Here is a 20,702-nt window from a genome sequence, read left to right as displayed (position 1 = left end):
CTGCTTGCAATTGGGTTATTTATGCGTCACTCTGATTTCCTGCCTCCCCATTGGTTGCTGCTCCGATTCATCACTTCCGTTTTTATCGGAAGCAGCACTGACCAACTACAGTTTCATTGTGCTGCAACTGTAGGTATGTCATGTTTAGGGACTACTTGTTGTATGTGGAGTGCCCTTTAACTTTTTCCACTTGTTTCATTCGGCCGTGAAGCACAATGATATTTCTTACTTTCCCGAAAGCAGATGTAATTTCGCAACCTCCTACCCCCGCCCGCACTCCTTTGTCCGTGGATTTTTGCACCCTCCCGGTGATGGTGAGTAGTGGTCCGTACTGGCCTCATTCTTTTATTTCCACATACTGACGTGTACTCCGTTGTGAGACCTGCGCTGGTTCGTGTTGTTGGACACGGTGGGTAGATGGTGGTAAACGGGATATTGAGAGGTTAAAGTCTGAGCTGTGCTGATTTGGGTACTCAGGGTCGGTGGCATAAGTGCTCCACGGTGGCTTTGTGTCAGGGCTGGGTACTGGTGATGGGGTACTGGGTGACCGTGAACTGGGCGAGTGGTCCATGGTTGCTACAGCTATACGTGACATGTGCGCCAACAACACTTTTCATGCTGGTGTTTGTGAGTCCGTACTTTCAGTGGTAAAGGCGAAACTGCAGGCCCCAGAATGCAACTATTTTGACTACAAAGCGTGACTCTCGCCTCCATTTCCTTGACGGAGTGAATCTTAATATAGGATGAATCCATGCAACAGTTGGAGAACAGATACAAGGCATTTCCCAATGGGTGACTGTGTACGATGAGTAACTACCACAGCTTGGGTGCCATCTCTTTCTGGGACATGACAGTGACTTTCAAACAGTTGTGGATTTCCCTTGCAGGTTTGTATTCATTTACAGCGCCTAAACTGAAAGTAAAAATATAAAATACTTCTCCAGGCTTAAAAACAACGCTGACTGAAAGCCAGGCGCATGCCATGGGACATTTAAGATAGGCTATGCGATGAATTTTGTACAGAGAGTTGGTACCGTCGCCAAGGTACTTGGTAACCACATTTCTGTTAGTGTGTGAATACTGTGCAAGCACTGAACAGTCTCAGGGGGCACTGTGCGCAGGTATCTGTGCTTGACTGTGTCTAATAACAGGGCATACTTGTGTCTATAACGCGGTGTCCAGTTGTTGGTAATGCTGTAGTTCTCGGACCATGCAATGCTGATTGATACCTAAAAACTCCTTGCAGCAGGGTTCGACAGCAAAATATTTAAGTGCAGGTGCTCACCATACCACAGTACCTGTGCGCCCCTTTAAATGAACGAAGTGCAGCTTCTAGCACCTGCCCATTGAATGCCCTGCAATGCAAGCTGTGGTGGCGTAATCCGTTCCGAGAGTGTCATTTATAGGTGGACATAATATTATATGTGGGTCTCTTGATGCCACTGCAGGACCAACTTGTGCTGTGAATCTGACTGAACGACACACTCCTACATTGAGGGGGTTAAACGGTGGCCCCAGAAAATGGGTGGAGCAGGGTCGAGCTGGCATTTTGGGCAATCAATCAGGCAGTGCCCCAGATGCTGATCTCACACGTTATTGAGTGGGTTGGGGAGGCTGGTCTGACAAGTCAGTGAGGGGGCTGGTGCTCTGGCTGTTACTAGGCCTGTTTTGGGGCCGGGTGGGCCTGTTTGTACTGTTGATTTCCCAGAGGTTATTACAACAAACATTGGCTGCAGCCACCTGAAATGCTTCGCCGCGGGGGACATTCCACTGTGGTGCGAAAAAAATGACGGGTGCGCAGTTTGGATGGCCGCCGGTCCGTCCTCCGCACACGCCCACTGTGAAGTCGGACGGATGGAAAAGGTTAGATCCGCCCTGCCTTCCATATATTGAAAAGCACCTGTAAGCGTGTCTTCACAAGTAAACAAGCATTTGCAATGCAATAGGTCTCGCATTGATGCGAGTTTGACCAATTGGCATTGTAAATGACAATGTCTTTTATTTATGTTTTGGTTTTTAAAACATAAAAAAAAGGCACTGTCATTTACAACGTCAATAGCTTAAACTCAAGTAAATGCGAGACCTATTGCATTGCTAATGCAGGTCTTTTTTTTGCTTCTTCAAAGGGTGGGGGTGAAATGGAATTGCTTCCACATCAGCCCTGCCCTCCTTCCCGTCCAGCTGTGACATAAGCGTACCACGAGGTGCACTGATGTCACGGATTCCCACTGGAGAGGGATGGGCCAACAGGTCAGTGATCTCATCTGTCCGGTTGAGTTTATGAGGGCAGTGATGCCGTCCCAGAAGGACAAATTCATAATGCTTATGCTGGCCCACATTATGTTTGGCCTCGCCTAGGGAAGCAGGGATGAATGGAAAGAAGCCAGTAGCCATCAGTCATGGATGTCATACCCTTACTTATAACATTTGCAAGATGTCTTCGCTCCAGAGGTAGCTCGGAAACAGAATGTATCTCAAAGAAGCCATACCTTCCTAGGAAAATATGATAATATTCTTTGGTTCTGATATAGCAAAGGATTTCCGTGTCTGCTCCTTACTAACCTATAGATTCATCAAGCATCCATTTTGCGATTCCTTATTAGCGAAAAATAAGGATTCGCTAATAAGGAATAGCAAAAGGCTATGCATGAAGAACTCGCTAAAAAAATAGCAATTTCTTAAAATTCCTTAATTGCAACCCGCAAATTGCGAGTCGCAATTAAGGAATACCTCCCCATTCATTCCTAAGGGCCTAAAGGCCCATTGGAATGAATGGGAAGACTTTCTCAATTTGCGAAAAAAAACTCGCAAAAAGGGGGAAGGGTAGAAACACCCTGACCCCCCCTGGGCCTGCTCAGGGGCTCCCACAAGGACCCCCCCCCGCCACAGAAAGCATAAAAATAAAAAAAAGTCGAGATTCGTGCACCCAGCGCGAATTTCGGCCGAAATTGTTAAAAAAACGGTGCGCTGGCTCCCGTGCTTCTTTGGTAATTAGCCCCCAGGGGGGGTCCAAATCCCGGGGGCAATAGTGATTATGTTAAGGGGGGCCCCTCCCAGCCCCGGGGACCGCCACCCCCTGGGGCTTCTTTAGATTAGGTGCGGGGGGCTCTCAGGCCGCCCCAGCCCCGGGGACCGCCACCCCCGGGGCTCCTTTAAATTAAGTGGGGGGGTTCTCAGGCTCCCCCAGCCCCAGGAACCGCCACCCCGGGGCTTCTTTAAATTAGTTGGCGGGGGCTCACGGCCCCCATGGAGCCCCTGGGACCGCCACCCCAGGGTTTTGTTTTTTTAAATACCATGTGTGGGAGGGCTCAGGCCCCCCCACACGCCCCGGGGACCGCCACCACCCCGGGGCTCTAAAGATTTAAATTGGGGGGTCTGTGACGGACCCCCTAGCCCCGGGGACCACCACCCCGGGGCTTTGTAAGTTGTGAGAGGGGGGCGGCGCGGCCCCCCCTCCTGGAGCCTTGTCGTGGCCCTGGGCGCCGGCTCCTGCAGTGTCCCGGGGTGCCCACCCCCAGGACACTGTAGTTTGCTGTGGAAGGGCGGGAGCCGCGAAATAGCAAACTGCTTTGCTATTTGGAAGAAACAGGAAACCTGCTCTCTCTTCCAAATAGCAAAGCAAATTGCTTTTCCACAGGGGAGCTGGGGGGTGAAGTCTCTTGTCCCTGAGACTTCAGCAGGAGGCAAGCTCTTTTCCAAGCCCTTGGAGATCCTTCACAAGTTGAAAGCAAAGTACACAAAGTTCTTTTCTCCTTCCTTTGGCAGTAAGGCACCCACTACAGGCCAATCCCCCAAGCAGCACTTCAGCTTGGGAATAGTCTCTCCTCAGTTTCTTCAAGTTCCTCTCCTCAGTAAAGGTTTCTTCTTGTAGTCCAAAGTGATCTAATTTCATGGGATAAGGGTCCCAATATGTATACCCCAAAACCCTTTGTTCTCTGAGGTGAGAGGGGCCTTTGCCAGTCCAAACCAGTTCTGAAGCACTCTGTTTACCAGACTTCTCCTTTCCTTTCACAGTGCAGGGCAGGCACATCAGACGCCCCACAGGAGGTGGAGCTAGCATTGTGGAAGGCAAGTACAGTCCTGGAGCACTTTGTTTACAGGACTCCTCTTCTTTCAGTGTGCAGGGCAGAGACATCAGCCGGTCCCCAGGGGGTGGAGCCAGCATTGTGGAAGGCAGGCATAGCCCTATTCAAGGATCAGGTGCAACTCCTCCCTCACATCTAGATGCAGATCTCTCTATTCACCACTGGGTGACTCAGCCTGTCTCTTGGAATCCCCCAGCCCTGTCACTCACAAAACCAGACAAAGGAATACACAACCTAGAAGAGGCAGGTTTGAATGGTTAGACAAGCAAATACCCACTTTCTAAAAGTGGTATTTGCAAACACAGAATATTAAATTAAACTTTACTAAAAGATGTATTTTATTATTCTGAGTCCAGGCATACTAAACTCGAATTTCCACCATGTTCTCTGAGCCTGTTAGGATTATAACCATGTAACAATCTAACAGCCCATTCTGGCCTATGGAGAACAGGTAGCCTTGCAATAGTGAAAAACGAAAATGGCTGTTATTCACTATTAGGACATGCCACACACATCAGGGCTTGTCCTACCTTATACTTACAATGCACCCTGCCCTTGGGCCTACCATAGGGGTGACTGATATGAAGAAAATGGGAGGTTTAGGGACTGGCAAGTGGGTGCACTTTGCCCAGTCAGCATGACAGTGCCAGACTGCACGCAGGCTCTGCAATGGCAGACCTTAGACACATTTTACAAGGCTGCTTCTGTGGGTGGCACAACCAGTGCTGCAAGCCCACCAGCAGCATTTGGATTTACACGCCTTGTGCACACTCAGTGCACTAGACATGGGTCTGGCAAGTAAACCAAATAGCCAAACATGGAACCACTGATTAATATATCAATTTACAATAGGAAGCACTTGCACTGTGGCACTGGATAGCAGTGGCACAGTGCCCAAAGCATCTAACACCAGCAAAAACACGAGGCAACAGCAAAAATGGAAGGGAGACCCACGCCAACGGTGCCAGGTCTAACAGACCTCCGCTCCTAAGGGTACTTGGGAATTGGACTTGCTAGTCTAGTTCCCACACAGGTAAGATGGGCACAGATGTGGTATGTTTGCGCCCCCCCCACGCCCCTCTTTGTCATCTAGGCCTCTTGCCTTCTTTCCTCTTCACTATACCTTCTTCTCCCCATCTGATTTTCCTTGCTATTTAGTTTTGTATGAGACTGGGGTAGCTGAGTGGGCATGACCAAGTACGTAATAAAGCTGTTGATGGATGGGTGCACCCGTGGCTCACTGGCGAGTGAAGCATTCGGAGCGCCTCCTCATCCCAGCACGGTGATAACAGTGGAGTGACTGTAATGTAATTGAGTGCGTTGTTGTATGACAGGTGTGTGTGGCAATTGCATACGTGTTGGTATTTTTGTGTACAATTTTTTTTGTGATTGGGTAGTGGGATGAACATTTGTTTTGATTCACTCCAGTTCCGTAGGGTGGGAGTTGTAAGTTGATCTATGATTAGGGAGGCACATATTGTTCTTAATTTGTTTACCCAGTGGGTGGGGGGAGATGTTAGTGATTACCATGTTTTGTTAAGACGGCGACATTGGTGGGGCGCATATGGCGGAACTCTGCAAGAACTTTAATAGATGGCTCGTTTTAACTTTGTAACCTGAAATGTACGAGGGCTCAATTCATTTGTGAATAGATATAGGGTACAAACTTATCTTCGTAGACATGGGAGTCACGTAGCTATGTTGCAGGAAACGCATCTGTCAGACCCGGAGACTCAAAAGCTACATAGAAAATGGAGGGGTCAGATGTTCTCCACCACATACTCTACCTGGGGGTGGTGATTTGGGTAGCCCCGCAAATCCCCTTTCAGGTCGCTTGCTGTGTTGCGGACATAGTGGGGAGATATGTCTTGGTGCATGGAGTGTTAGATGGCACGGAAGTATGCTTGCTGAAGTTCTACGCCCCAAATGTAGATGATGCTGGTTTTTATCTAGATCTGGAGTAACAACTATTGCCATACGCGGGGATTTTATTTTTGTGGGCAGGTGATTTTAACTTCATGTTAGATGGCACATTAGAAAGACACCCCCCAAAAAGCACACACAAAACCTAATATGTCAGCCGCCCTCCAGGAGGTCATGGAGCGCCTGGGTTGTGTGGACCTGTGGCGCACGATACACCCTGATGAATGGGGCTAAACGTGAAACACCCCTGGCGTTCAGTCTATAGCCGCTTGGATCGATTCCTGCTTTCTGGAGGCACTGCTGCTGCAGTCCTGCAGATACGGGTATTGGGGAGATTTCTTTCAGATCACTCCACTGTGTTATGAGATGGGAGATGAGGAGCTGCCGACGGAGGGTCCCTCTTTGATGCCTACAACCTGAAGCCCTGAAAGATAGCCTATTCAGAGAGGACCTTAGGGAGGTGACCTGTGGTTATTTTCGCACCAACTGGCTGTCTACTGCAGCTAGGGGGACTGAGTGGAACGCATTGAAGGTGGTGACGCGTGGGGAATGCCTGTCTAAAGTTGGTGGTATGAGGAAAAGGTTAGAGAAGGACCTTACAGAGGCGGAGAGCACATTGGCCACAAGATAGAGGCCCTGTCATGGACACACGCAGTGAGGCCCTGCTACATGCCCAGCGCAGAGTGGGGGTGATATGGGATAGATTAGACTGCATGGTCCGCCAGGATTACCACCAGCGACTGCACCGAGAAGGAGATAAATCGGGAAAGCTGCTGGCATGGCTCCTCAGGCGAGAATGCCCGCCCTCCCACCCCTGAATATGCGGATATTAAGGAGGACAGATGACCATCAACTCCTTATTGTGCACCCACTTGGAAGTTGTGTATAGAAAGAACAAGGTGGTTAATAGATATGCTATAGGACGACTCCTTGACAATCTGGAACTCCCACACCACACGGATGGCTTAGGTGAGGAGCTAGGGGTGAGATTTTACTCGAAGACTTCCGGGAGACAGTGAGGAGCATGGCGTGCTGCAAAGCACCGGGTCCAGATGGCCTCCCAGTGGAGTACTTTCAGACATTTGCATACGTATTACTCCCTAGGTTGTTAGAGACCATACATGAGGCCAAGTGAGTGGGGACTCTCCCTTCCTCCATTTGGGAGGCCCAGATAGTTATGCTCTCCAAACCGAGTAAGGAACCAAATCTGCCTGGCTCTTACTGACCCCTGTCCATGTTAGGGGTTGACACCAAAATATTGGCTAAAGTACTAGCGATGCACCTAGGTAGGGTGGTCACACAATTGGTTCACGAAGATCAATGTGGGTTATGATGGGTCGGGGAACCCACATCAGTTTGTCTCATATATTACACTCCACGTCAGGCATGGATGTACAGGCTGCAGTCGCAATGGACATCTAGAAAGCCTTCGATAACCTGCGGTGGATCTACCTATAGGAGGTTTGCGAAAGAATGGGCCTAGGTCTGGATTTTATCTAATGGGTTTGTCTACTGCATTGTCACCCAATGCCTAGAGTGCACAGTGGGGGGGGGGGGTTCTGCACTCATTATTATAGAGTGGGGCAGAAGGCAGAGATGTCCGTTGTTCCCATTCCGTTTCGCGCTGGCGATGAACCACTGGAGATCCGCCTGTGGCGGGACAAAGTCCATTGGGGTGTAACTGTTGATGGTCGTACACATGTCATATCTTTGTATGCGGATGACACTATATTTATATCTGTCATCCAGAAATGGTTGTGCCCACCCTACTGAACATATTGTCAGAGTTTGGGGCAGTGTCGGGGTTGGTTATTGATAACCAGAAGTCAGTTCTGTACCTACTGGTTGGGAAGAAGAACATGGATCTCCCTGCTTCGGCATTTGGGTGGGAGCGTGGCCTTTTCGGCTACGTAGGTATCCCCGTTGCCCATACAGCAGAGGTTGAATATATGCCTTGAATGCGGGAGCAGTCCTTTCAGGTCTAGAAGCATCGATACACTTCTGGAACTGCCTTCCTCTATCTGTTATGGGGCAAGTAGCCCTGGCAAAAATTATCTTTCTACTGCGCTGCCTCCATGTACTGCAGAACTCCTTCTGTCGAATCACCAATGCCACCTTTACCATCCTAAGCAGCGTTCTCGTCTCCCTAGTGTGGGCCAGGAAACGCAGCAGGGTGAAGCTGGAGATATTGGATGGGCACTCGCACAGGTTCAGGAAAAGGGCATTTGCACAGGTTCAGGAAGCGGCCAGCAATGCTTGTTTTAACCACCCAATTTCACTACCTGGACCGCACCTACCTGACCCCACTCCAACTATCACGCTTTGATCGAGCGCATACTTCAGCATGCCCCCGATGCGGAGCTGAGCCGGCTCATTTTACAGATATGACCTGGGACTGTCCTCACCTCTGGACTTACTGGATAGAGATCCTGGAATTATTGCGAGCTATTACAAGAATCGCAGTCGAAGCATCGATCATGCAATGTTTTTTAGGAGTTTTACCGTCCCCCAAAACAAAGACCTGTATGCAGTGTAAATTTGTCCTACTGGGGCTAGTGTTGGTGAAACGACATATCACTATACACTGGACACACTCTACGGCCCCTCTTTGGCTAAATAGAAGGTGGACATGTATGAATGAGGAGTAGCGGAGGAGCGCCGGCAGCGTACCGTTCGCACAGAGGAAAATGCGGATTGTGACATGGAGGCATGGGGTATCATGCTGGAGAGGATGAAGGCAACGGACCAGCTGAGTGGGGCCACAGGAGACCTGCACCAGACAGGGAGTCCCTCCCAGCGGGTACAGACATGGGAGACTGCTCCACTGTTTGAATGATGCCCGTTGACATTGGATGAGTGGTTTGAATGTGGGTGCGGGCGGTGATCCCCGGTGTAGGGCCTCATGCTTAGACTACCTTCCTCCCCACACATGGGTTCTCCGGGAGAAGAAGTTGGTATATCCTTTGATTCCAAGCCTAGATATCTGTGACATATCTGATCTATGTACCCCGGTAACTGATGTTCACTGGAAGGCCCCATGACACTGCCCTCTACTCAGGAATTAGTGGAGTCGTACATCCATCTGGGAGTTTAGAGGAGACCGATACTACCATATATACACGGGTCCGTCTAAATGCCTGAAGAGATGTTGTATTGTACCACCACCGCTAATTGCTGCCAGAGTTTTTTCGCTGTTCTGTTTAATGTTAATTAAATTGTTGGAGTCATGAGACATGGCAATACGTTTGACATGTAGAAACCGTATTGCCATGTAGAAATGTTTACTTTGATAGTGACCAAGGGCTTGCACTCAGTTATTTATGGGTGAGACTGAAATATGACCATATGTAATTATAATAAGTATTGTATTTGCCATACCAGCTGACACGTTGTAACTGCAATACCTATGTATTCACCCAGGAAGTGATAACATACTACAAATGTAGTATACTTGCAGGAGTAAGAGCCCAGGACACATGCTATACATGTACTTACGCAATTGTTCTTATAATTAAATGCTAATAAAAAAATTGTTCCAAAAAAAAAAGTTGCAAGAGCTAGTATGTGAATGTGTTCTTCTTGAGATCAAAGGTAAATTTTTGGCTTCAGAAAGTACTTTTATGCTGGCAACGGCCCAGCAGGTCTCCCAACAATAAAGGTTTAAATATCCCATGCCCATGGATGAATGCTGCAGTATTTGGTATGGTGCAAGCAAGTAATACTGTTTCTTTTTTGTCATTAATTTTTTAGTGTCTTTGGAGAACCTACAGTGAAAAGATGTATTTTGTTTATTTACTCTTGCACACATCTCACAGACTCACACACCCACAGATTGATTTAGAAACATACTTCTGCTTTCTGTGTACAACAGTGTTTTAAAAGGAAGGTTTTAGCCAAAAAACAGAGATGGCATCTCGGTGGAGGACTGCTGCCCAGGACCTAACGAGTTATGGAGGACACACTGTGCACGTCACCACAATTACCTTCAGGGCCCATGAATAAGTGACAAACAGGTGGGACGAAAGGTGCAAGTCCTTCCTGTAATGCAATCTTAGTTGACACTATGTGCCGCTAGGTGGCTCAAGCTGGTGAAAGGATAATGCAGTGTAAAGAGTAGTGGTTCTTAACCTATGGTCCAAGGACCACTGGGGGTCACTACACCTACTCCTTGGGTCCGGGACTGCTTATTTAATTAAACAGGATTAACAGATTAATAAAGTGTGAATAAATAAAGAAGGCACGTGTAAGATAGACAATTTTAAAACATCCCGTAAATGTAAAGGAATTTGAAATCAGATGCTACAAACTGAGTTGGTGTCCTCAGACTGATTTGTGGAAGCGGAATAAATCCATCAAACAGAATACAGTACAGACCAGTTTTTCCAAATTGAGAAAGTCCAAGCAATACATAAAGGCGCCTTTAAAGTCTACATTTAACTTGTCATTTGCTGCACTTTCAAGACAGAGGTCAAATGTCAGGCAATGTGTTCTGAAAACTGTTGCTACATTTTTTTACATGGTGACTGCGGTTTACAAACTCCTAAAGAAAAGTAACGTGAATTACCAGACAATCTTGCTGGGAAACACAAGTATGAAAGGAAAAGATGTAGGATGTCCTTTTTTCGTAACAGTACAAATTGTAAATTCAGCAGTTACGAAAGCAAAATTGATTCACTTTTTTGTAATTATGAAGTATGATAAAATCAATGATAGAATCAGAACAAATCAAGACACTTTACTTGTTGACGCACAAATAATAACTACTCTGTGAAGCCCAATTTCCACGTTACCTTGTGCGTAATATAGTTTTATTGGTAAAATGGTGTGTGCAAATTTAGTGGCAGCTATTTCAAAGGAAAATGTGCGGTCTGTAACTAACAATGCGCTTATAGCACCCAAACTTTTTTTATATTAAAAGAACTGGCCATCTCATGCCCATTAAAGCTAGGGGGGGGAGAAGGGGGCTGGGTCACGATAGTTTGTCGTTCTAAAAAGTGGGTTGTGGTTCTAAAAGATGGATGGGTGGACTCAGTTTGATTAGAAACCCCCCAACCTTCCAGTTATAATGATTTTTTTTTTAAAGATTTGTTTATTAAAATACATATTTCATCATGTGTATTTTTGTGCATCTGTTTGATGAATGGTTGTATATTGTTTTGAGGTTCAAATCATGGAAATTGTTTACGCTGGAAGGAGTCCCAGCATTTCAGTAATGACTCGGTGGGGATCCCCGGATACCAATAATGATTTGGTGAGGGGGGGGCTCGCCTTTCAGTAATGATTAATGGGAGGTTTACAGAAGTCAAAGGGTTAACCAGCGCCCTAGCGCACACAGCAGAATGCAGCAGTACCAATTTTCTCTGCACATTGACAGTCCATGCGGTGCTGTCGCGGTACTGTCGATGCCCAGGCCGATTGCTTGGCTGCCTTACCACTGGGAGGGTCAGCCACGTGGCGACGACTCGGTCGGTGATCCAGCGATACCAGCCGGGGGAGACAAACATCAGCGGGAGGAAAGGGCCTAGCATGAAGATGCTGCCGAAGAAACTCCCCACGAAGAGCGCGAACACGAAATAGATGCCTTTCCATGACGACACCATGGCTCTGAAACAGAAAGAGAAAAGAGGGGTTAGTCGGACACCTGCCACCCCTTTGGAAGGAAGCACTCAAAGTGGGCAGGCAGAGTGTACAACAGCCGCCATTTTCTTTATCTCAGTTTAGATGAGAAAAACAAGCTAGGCCCAACAGGAACGCAAATCAACTTTACTACTCGGCAAGTCCAATAGAAAGGCCACAGACAGCGAGCAGCGCCTCTTGTATGAGACAATGCTGCGTCTGAGAGTGAATGAAGAGCAGCAGAGGGCGCTGTTCCGTCAACCCTGAGCCAGTCTCCTGCAAAACCCCTGAGTTTAGGGATCATTAATGTGCTCCCAACCGACAAGGCTCGTAAAGGAGATAAATAAACAAAACATTACTAAGGGGACTTAAACCTTAATCAATTGCACAATATATTTCATAATAAAACACGAAAATGCGCTTAAAATAACTTTCCAAACAAAACACTGCCGTCCCCAGTGGAACTAAAAATAGTATTAAGACTAGCAGTTAAGCAAACAAGATGAATACTCAGAGGTCATGCTAGAAACAACTTTTTATATTTCCTTTCATTTTACGTGCTCAGCTTACGAGGGACAATATTATTTGCAAATCATATCAATGTCTTTGCAAATCCCTGCGGAAAAAGAAAGTTACCTTTACCCCACACGCTCACTGGTGCCCGTCCAACACTTCAATAAGTCAATTAAATGCAAAAAAGGGAGAGCCTATGGGTTCCATGTTTTATTAAAAGCTGCGCGCAGATCTCCCGAGGCAAGTGAGATTTACGAGCACAAGGAAGACATGCTGCCACGGCAGAAGTGAACCCAAAACTCATTGATGGAAAAGAGACAACCTTGCTAACGTCCACGGGATGCGCGCAAACTGAGTTTCTGCTTTGTCTCGAGTTGAACGATATCTATCTGCCTGGGATGTGCAGAGGTACGTCCCCGCCCCCAGCAGCTGAACATTCCTCTGCATTTTTAGGCCTTGGTTGCAGCTGTCGAGCTGACCTATTGATTTAAATATACCTACAGCCAGCGATACGCCCCCCACTTCAACCACTGTCTGTTTTGGGTCCGCCTCAGCCTTTGGCTTGAGACTGTCAATCACGTCTCAGCGAGATGATTCAATCTCACCCAGAGGTCGAAGTGGGCATGGTCAGGGGGGAACGACATTCCCAAGCTTTAATATTTTGATCTAAATAGTTCCCAAACTTTTTGTTTAAAAATCAACTGTTTCTGCACGGTTGAGTTGCTGAAGGTTGAAAGGGCAGAAGAAGGGTCCCCTCTGCTGTGAGATTATAGAAGGGAGAGGCAGCTAAAGTCAAACAAGCCTGCTCTCCAGGGTACCTTCTATGTGAAAGAAATGTACATGAGTGCAACTGGCTCACCAGAAAATCTACAGGCTGCTTGGGAGCCAGTGTGGGCTTTTGAAGCACTGTAAACATTTAAACAAAAGCTTTTAGCATGTTACTGCGGCCGATTTACACTGTCTAGAACCGATCTTGTTCTGCATTCTGCCCATCAATTGTTCTTTTTGCATTTGTAACCCCAAGTATGCTCAGACGGGGGTCCTGTGCTCTCCATGCCACTGGAGTCAAGCTATCCTGGCTGATGAGGGCTGAAAGCCCGAAACCGGTCCTAGGATGCTTGTTTCCAGTCCAGGGAGGATCTGGCTTGGCAGTTCAGGTTGGACTGTTCCCATGGGGCACAGGGTCAAGACTGATTTGCATATGGCTGGGTTCAAACTGGAATGGCATAGTGATGAGAGAGCACGAGTTTGGGAAAAAATGTATAAGTACACCATATTTACAAGCACGTAGTTAGTTTAAACATGTTTTGCACACGAGTGTTTTATATCCAGGAGTGAAATATATAGAGTGGTTTATATTCAGTAGTGAAATGTATAGAATGCTAAGTAGAGTAACTATAATTATAACGGTGTGAGATTAATGTAGAAATGTTGGAATATATGTGAAAACCTCATGTTCTCATGTTAAAAGAGTCATGTCCAAATTAAATGTAACTTTGAAAATCCAGTATTATGTGTAGGCCTTAGGGCAATTCACAGCAAACCTGAACGTGCTGCTAAATTTACGTGAGATAAGGTTGACATGGTTCTTCCAAATGTACTATTGAACTTAGGGTTAAAAGTATATGCTTTATAGATGTGTTATTTTAGAAACGTATGCTAGTTAAGAATGTTTGCTGTTTAAATCAAGTTAACGTTTTAAGAGTGCAGGGACCTGCTGCATGTAAATCAAGTAGGCCAGAGCAGATAATGTCATGTAGTTTAAATTGCCATGTGCTCGTTAGAGGAGAGGTCGTGAGGTGTCCAGCATGGAGCTTTGAGAGTGTTTTATGACCAAAGATATGGTGGAGTCTGGAATTTGAGGCCCACTGCAGGATGAGCTGTATGCAGGTGCGAGGGTCCTAATCAGCTCGAATGAAAGGGACTTTGTTCAGTGGCGCCTTGCGCAGGCCTGTAGGAGTTTCCAGGAATTTCAGGGGGTATCAGCGCACGGAAGAAGGAGCCTGGGAACCAAGGTCAACTATAACGAGGGTCTTCAAGAGTACCATCATGGAGTTTGCCGCGCAAAGATGTACCACGTGAGGGGCGTCCCAAGGGGCGTTTCTATTGGAAATGTGATTTGGTATTAGGGAAAGTGACCCGGGAGGAGAGCAGAGCAGATGATTTTGGGAGCCTAAGGAAGCGGATGGGTAGGCAGATAGGCTGATCAGGAGAGACCCATTATCAGAGAAGAGACAAAGAGAAGTGCGTGATCTTCTTAGGAAGTCACCACGGCTGACACCTAGAGGGTTAAGATCTTGCTAAGTAGGGATGTCACTTAATATAGTGTAGGGACAGACTAACCTTAATTTTTCTTTTCTGTAATGACTTTGAGGTTGCAACTTGTATTCATTTTGGCAACGCTCATGTTATTGGAAGTTGTACTTATTATTTTGTTCTTCAGACTCAGACTATTCAAAAAGTTCATGTTCATAGTGATACCGATTTATCTTCTTAATCTCATTTTGAGAAGTTTGTATCTTCAGTTATCTTTGACTTTATATTAAATCTTTAAAACTTAATTTTGGTCAGTGGTCATTTAGAGTGGTGTAAGTTCTTAAATTGATTGCTTTATTGCGAGATTACCTTTTACTCAAGACAGGTACCAACGATTCAGTCGACAGGAAATGGGATTTGGTAAGATAATTAGTAACCAGTAATCCCGCGTTAGCAGTTGGTAGCAGAGTGAGGATGGTTATCTTCTTGAGGAAGGTAATCTAGAGAGGTTAGTTTACCCCAAGGCCCGAGACGCCGAGAGACGAGCAGCGGAAGAATCGTGTGCCGAAAGGTGCAGACGGTGCGAGAAAAGCAGCAGTATCGGAGAGTGAGTATAAAAAGGGTCATGCGTGAACAGATTGCGGTGTTTTGTGTTGTATTTGTATTGTAATGTCTTGCGGAGTTGAATGCCTGTAGTGTGAATGAGAGAAGGTTGTGAGCGCGCTCAACCTGGTAAACTGGTAACCTGGTAAACGGGTGAACTGGTGAAATCTTAAGTTCAGGCCAGAGCTTAAGTGGTTTTGGGTGTATCGAACATCCAGGGTAGTTGTCGACCATAGTACGGAGGTCACGAGGTACCATTGACCGCCGTGGATCCAAGATAGGGGGAGTGTAAGAGTGAGTGTATGAGTAACGGACGCTGGTCGAAAGTTACTGCGTGTGAGTAACCTATCGGAGAAGGCGATTGTCTGGAAGTAAACGGAAAGACATTTTGCCAAGTTAAGGTGACAACTACAGAAAGACTGTGGGCGTACAGTCAAAGAAAGGTGATCGCTTGGACGGAAGTAATCATTTTTCAGAGTATGAATGGGATGCGTGCATGACCGAGGAGACGAGCTGAGAAAGGAGGGGAACTGCTGCGAAGGGGGACGGGTGACGTCGGCTAGAGCCGCGCTGTGATTGAGCGGTTGGTGTGACGTTAGCTAGAGCCGCGCTCTGGTTGGGCGGCTAGAGTGACGTCGGAGGAAAGTCGCGTACGGATAGGCCAGTTAGTGAGAACGGCGCCGAGATTGGTGGAATATCATCAGGAAGTAAACAAACGCGGAGGAAAGAGAAATCATGAAGTGTTTTAAGTGTTTGAAAGGGATTTTTAAACGTAAACGAAGTGAACATTATTACGGGGAAGAGGCTCCCCCAGAGGGTACGCCAGCTCATTATATGGCAACGAATGTTGGGCTGCATACGATATTGTGGATTGGGGCTTGGAATAAGCTTACGGAAGGGAATGAGGAAATGCAGTTCCCGAAGTACGGGACGTTTAAATTAGAGGTGTTACATCGGCTGAAAGCAACCATGTCCTCATTGAAACCCTCGCCCAGACCAACACAGTTTGAGGCTCTTAATGCATGGATTAAGGCTGCACACGACCGAAATTTGAACAGGCGTCAACAAAGGCTGACGCGATCGGTAAGGGCAGTGCGAGATTCCAAATGGGATGAGGAGGAAAAGCGTTGGAGAGTACAGACTATTGAGGTGGAGAAAATGTATCCGATGAGGGAGGTGTCAGGAGGAGGAAACCTCATGGAAGAAGACGAGGAAAGCGAGTCGGAGGACAATCTGATAAACAGATTGTTAATGGATAGACCACCTCCGAGAGTGGAGTTGATAGAAGATAGAGGGCTCGCAAGGGAGGATGGGAATGAGATAGAGGGATATACACCACTCCCTATTTCGGAATGGACACCTAGCAAAGGCGGAGAAACACCTCCAAACAACACTGTACAGAGTGTAGTGGGAAGGTTTGTGGTGCAGAAAACGCCAACCACAGAAAGGGTTGAGTCTGTGGGATTGCCAGACGCTCTTCAAGTGCCTGTTACCATAGGACCCATAGTTTCGATCTATAATTCTGAGAGAGATAGAGGGGAACAACAAAGGCAATTGGATAGGGAAAGGATTGAGATGGAAAGGAGGAATAATGTGACGAATGCATGGAAACAATTACCAGGTTCGGTAACGTGGAACACCCCATTAGACACAACTGTCGGTCCCAATTCAGAACAGGGAGGTCCGAGAGGACCAATGGATCTAAGGGGACCGCGGCCAAGATCTTTTTCAGAGTTAAGAGCTGATTTGAGGGAATGGGACGGGTCCATAGTATCTCCGAGTAACAGGACAAGAACGGAACCAGAGTGGGAAAGCAGGGGTAACGGGACTGTATCTCATTGTGGGGCCAGCGAAAGCAGTCAGGGCCGGGAAGGCCAAAGTCAAGAGAATAGAGGGGATGCATGTCCTACAAATCAGAGAGAACAGCCGGAACAAAATACTAGGATTGTAGAATGTGAGGAAATGTCCCGTCTCTGGGGGAAGGGAGGAGATGAGGCGGTACGGGCTTTTCAGAATAGGTTTAGGTGCCTTCATCATACACTCGGGGAAGACGTTCAACATTGGAGAAAGGAGAACAGCGATAGGTCCCGCCACGCCTCGAATAATCAGGAATCACAGGGAAGTAGGGAAGAAAGAGGGAGTAATGGAACATCTTACCCTGCATCCCGTGAAACTAGCCCGGAGGGGGAGAGAGGGGCTATGAGGCATGAAGGAGTGTTTCACCACCCACCCCGAGAAGACGGAAAGGCATGGGATCTAGAGAGATGGGAACAGGGGAGGACTCCTTATAATTCACCCATACCTAAACGTAGATCTCGGAGCTGGGATGGGAGAGATGCGGATGGAGGAGCTAAATTGAGTGTCTTGAAAGCTGAAATTAAGGCAAAAAGGCTTGATGTTACCAGTTTAAAATCAGATGTTGATGAGATAATAGATGGAACATTGCCTTTGGAAAGGATAGAATTGTACGAACAGGATGAGTTATTGTTCATGGCAAAGGATATTACTAGGAAAGCTAGAGCGTTTCATGAAAAACTGACTGATTTGGCAGACAAGTATGCCGTGGATTTGTCTAGGACAAGGGCATTGCAGAGCAACCACAGATTACAGTACGCAGACCAAGATCTAGATGAGAAGAGAACTACTGGATTAAAAACACACATAAGAGAGCTGGTAACAGGGATAAGAGTGTGGAGAGAACTGGATAAATGGGAAGAAAGGTGGTCGAAAAAGGGCACAGTTAGGCGAAGTACAAATGTGATGACCCCTGAGGGAAGGGTAATGCAGATGGAGGCATTCCCTTTGCGAGAAATATCAAATGGAAATTATGTACATGTGCCCTGGAGTAGAGGAGACTTAGCCGCATTTACCAACTCATTTCCGAAGTTGCGGGACAATCCAGTCGAATGGTATAAGCAGGTAGAGAGGTTCGTTAAAATCTCGAAAGTACTGTGGATAGATTTGAACACGTTGTTTGACATCGTGGTCCCATCTGATTTGTGGACCCCGTGCAAGACTAGTGTCGAATGGCCAAATGCTGAACCATTGAGGGATGCTCGAACAAATGGACCATCTGAGATTGTCATGCGAAAGTATGAAAGGGTAATAGCATGGCTGAAAGATAAGGTACCACCACAGGATATAGATTGGGTAAAAATAGACCGAACAAGGCAGGAACCCAAGGAGACAGTTCACGAGTTTTATGAAAGATTGTTGAAAACATTCAAGCAATACAGTGGACTAGATGTAATGGATCCCAAAGACATAGGGCAGTTCGTGTCAAAGTTTGTCTTGGGGTTGAGACCTGATATTTGTTTGATGATACAGCAACATTTAATCTGTTGGCAGAACAAACCACTAGATGAGATTTTACGATATGCGAGGTACTGCAGTGACGAGATAGATTCTAAAGCCAAGAATCTAAAGGAGAAATTGATGGTGGTGCAAATGCAGTCCGCTGGGAAGGGTGGCCAGCAGAAGCAGGGGATGGGACGAAAACCAAATGGTCAGAACAAAGATAATGAAGAAGGGCAGAGACCTAGGATAGACTTTGCCACTTTAAAGAAAACGACAAAGTGTCATCTGTGTCACCAGGTGGGGCATTGGCGACGCGAGTGTCCCTTTAACCCTGAAAATGGGGAGCTAGAAGTAGAAGAACAGGTCCAAGAAGACCCAGTGCAAAAGGTGACAGTCCCAAGTAATAAGGTGGCCAAAGGGGGGACTTCGGCTCCACGGGCCCAATTCCCACAGCCACCGAAGATAACAGCTGGAGGAAAGGTCTTTAAACAAATGCCTCTGTTTATTGAGGAAGAAAAATGTTATTACATTGATCCATTGACAGGACAACGGGTGAGCAGTGAAGAGGATTGTACCCTCGGGGCAGTCCTAGAAGTGGATCAAAGAGGGCCATTTGTTGAGGCAGAAGTGGCAGGGTGTCCCACTACGTTCTTAGTGGATACTGGGGCTACTCGTTCGACTCTGAGATCAGCGGTGGTTCCAGACTTGCCGATGTCAGGGGAAACAATTCAGGTGGTAGGAGTCGCAAATAAGAGAATGACTAGACCTTTGACAGAACCAGTATCTGTGAAAATAGGAAATCATATGAACGAACATCAGTTTGTGGTTTGTGACTCGAGTCCGGTATGTCTGTTAGGTAGGGATTTGTTATGCAAATTGAATTGCACCATATACTGCACCCCACAAGGAGTGGAGGTACAGACTACCGACGATGATGCTACCTTTAAGGTGGCCAATTCAAAATTCTGTGTAGAACTATATCCTACTCTGACGGTAGAAGATCTTCCACAAGACTTAAGAGATGCAGTGGCGTCAGGGGTGTGGGATTTCACAGGAGAAGATATAGGATTGATTAAAGGGGTAGAACCGGTAAAAATTCTGGTAAAACCAAATGTTGAGTTTCCAAGAACGCCTCAATACAAATTGTCACAGGAAACGATTGCAGGAATAAAGCCTGTGATCGAGTCAATGATACAGCAAGGAATACTGAAAGAAATCGTGGGCAGTCCTTGTAACTCCCCGATTATGGGTTTGCAGAAACCTAGTGGGAAGTTTAGGATAGTTCAGGATTTGCGAAAGATTAACAACATAGTCGTTTCATGTTGTCCCGTGGTACCGAATCCATCAGTGATATTGTTTCAAATACCATGTCAAGCAGAATGGTTCACAGTGATAGATCTTTGTCAGGCTTTCTTTTCAATCCCATTGGATGAAGAGAGCCGGTACCTTTTCGCTTTTAAAATGGAAGATCGCGTTTTAACATGGTGTCGAATCCCACAAGGATTCACAGACAGCCCATCCATCTTTAATCAGTTGCTGAAGAAGAATCTTGAGAATCTAGTACTGCCACAGAACTCGGTTCTGGTACAGTACATAGATGACCTACTTGTTGCGTCAGAAACAGAGGAAGCTTGTAAAACAGATTCAATTGCCTTACTGAACCATTTAGCTGAAAATGGACATAAGGTATCTCCGAGCAAGTTACAGTATTGTTTGACAGAAGTACAGTATCTAGGGCACAGGTTAGAAAAAGGGAAACGTAAGGTGTCCCCAGAGAGGATTGAGGCGATAATGAAAATGAATGCGCCTACAACTCAGAGAGAGGTTAGAATGTTCCTAGGAATGGTGGGTTACTGCCGACAGTGGATAGTTAACTTTTCACTGAAAGCAAAGCCCTTACAGAAACTGACGCACAAGGAGGTGAGTGATCCGGTACCATGGGATGAAGAATGTCTGGTGGCGTTTTTACAGCTGAGAGACGATTTATGTCGTGCTCCGGCTCTGGGAATGCCAGATTATGAAAAGTCATTTTCACTCTATTGCTGTGAGAGAGAGGGATGTGCTTTGTCAGTCTTGGCACAGACCCACGGTAATGCCCGTAGACCAGTTGCATACTTTTCGGCTACATTAGATCCAGTAGCCGCAGCGTTGCCCGGATGTCTCAAATCCGTTGCTGCAACGGGTGTCAGCATTGAAAGGAGCGAGAGTATTGTGATGGGACATCCAGTAGTGGTGTATGTACCGCATTCAGTTGAATTGTTAATGACCAGGACGAAGACGCAGCATCTGACCAATAGCAGGCTCACGCGCTACGAGCAAGTTATACTTGCCGCAGAGAACGTGACTCTCAGGAGATGCTCTGTCTTGAATCCTGCTACTTTGATGCCATTACCTACGGTAATAGAAGGC

The 20,702-nt window shown here is 46.7% G+C and overlaps 1 protein-coding gene across 2 annotated transcripts in view; it reads right to left on the bottom strand.

The window, feature by feature from the left end:
- Positions 1-20,702, bottom strand: part of LCLAT1 (lysocardiolipin acyltransferase 1) — a 718,584-nt gene that overhangs the window by 410,506 nt on the left and 287,376 nt on the right. For both annotated transcript variants that reach the window (XM_078649857.1, XM_078649858.1), the window contains one exon: positions 11,441-11,612. In XM_078649857.1, the coding sequence (XP_078505983.1) occupies positions 11,441-11,612 (172 nt within the window). The remainder of the gene's footprint in view (positions 1-11,440; positions 11,613-20,702) is intronic.

The sequence above is a fragment of the Lissotriton helveticus genome, chromosome 6, assembly GCF_964261635.1.
Source record: "Lissotriton helveticus chromosome 6, aLisHel1.1, whole genome shotgun sequence".
Classification (NCBI taxonomy): domain Eukaryota; kingdom Metazoa; phylum Chordata; class Amphibia; order Caudata; family Salamandridae; genus Lissotriton; species Lissotriton helveticus.
The sequence above is the reverse complement of the archived record's forward strand: the minus strand, read 5'-3'. Positions and strand labels throughout refer to the sequence as shown.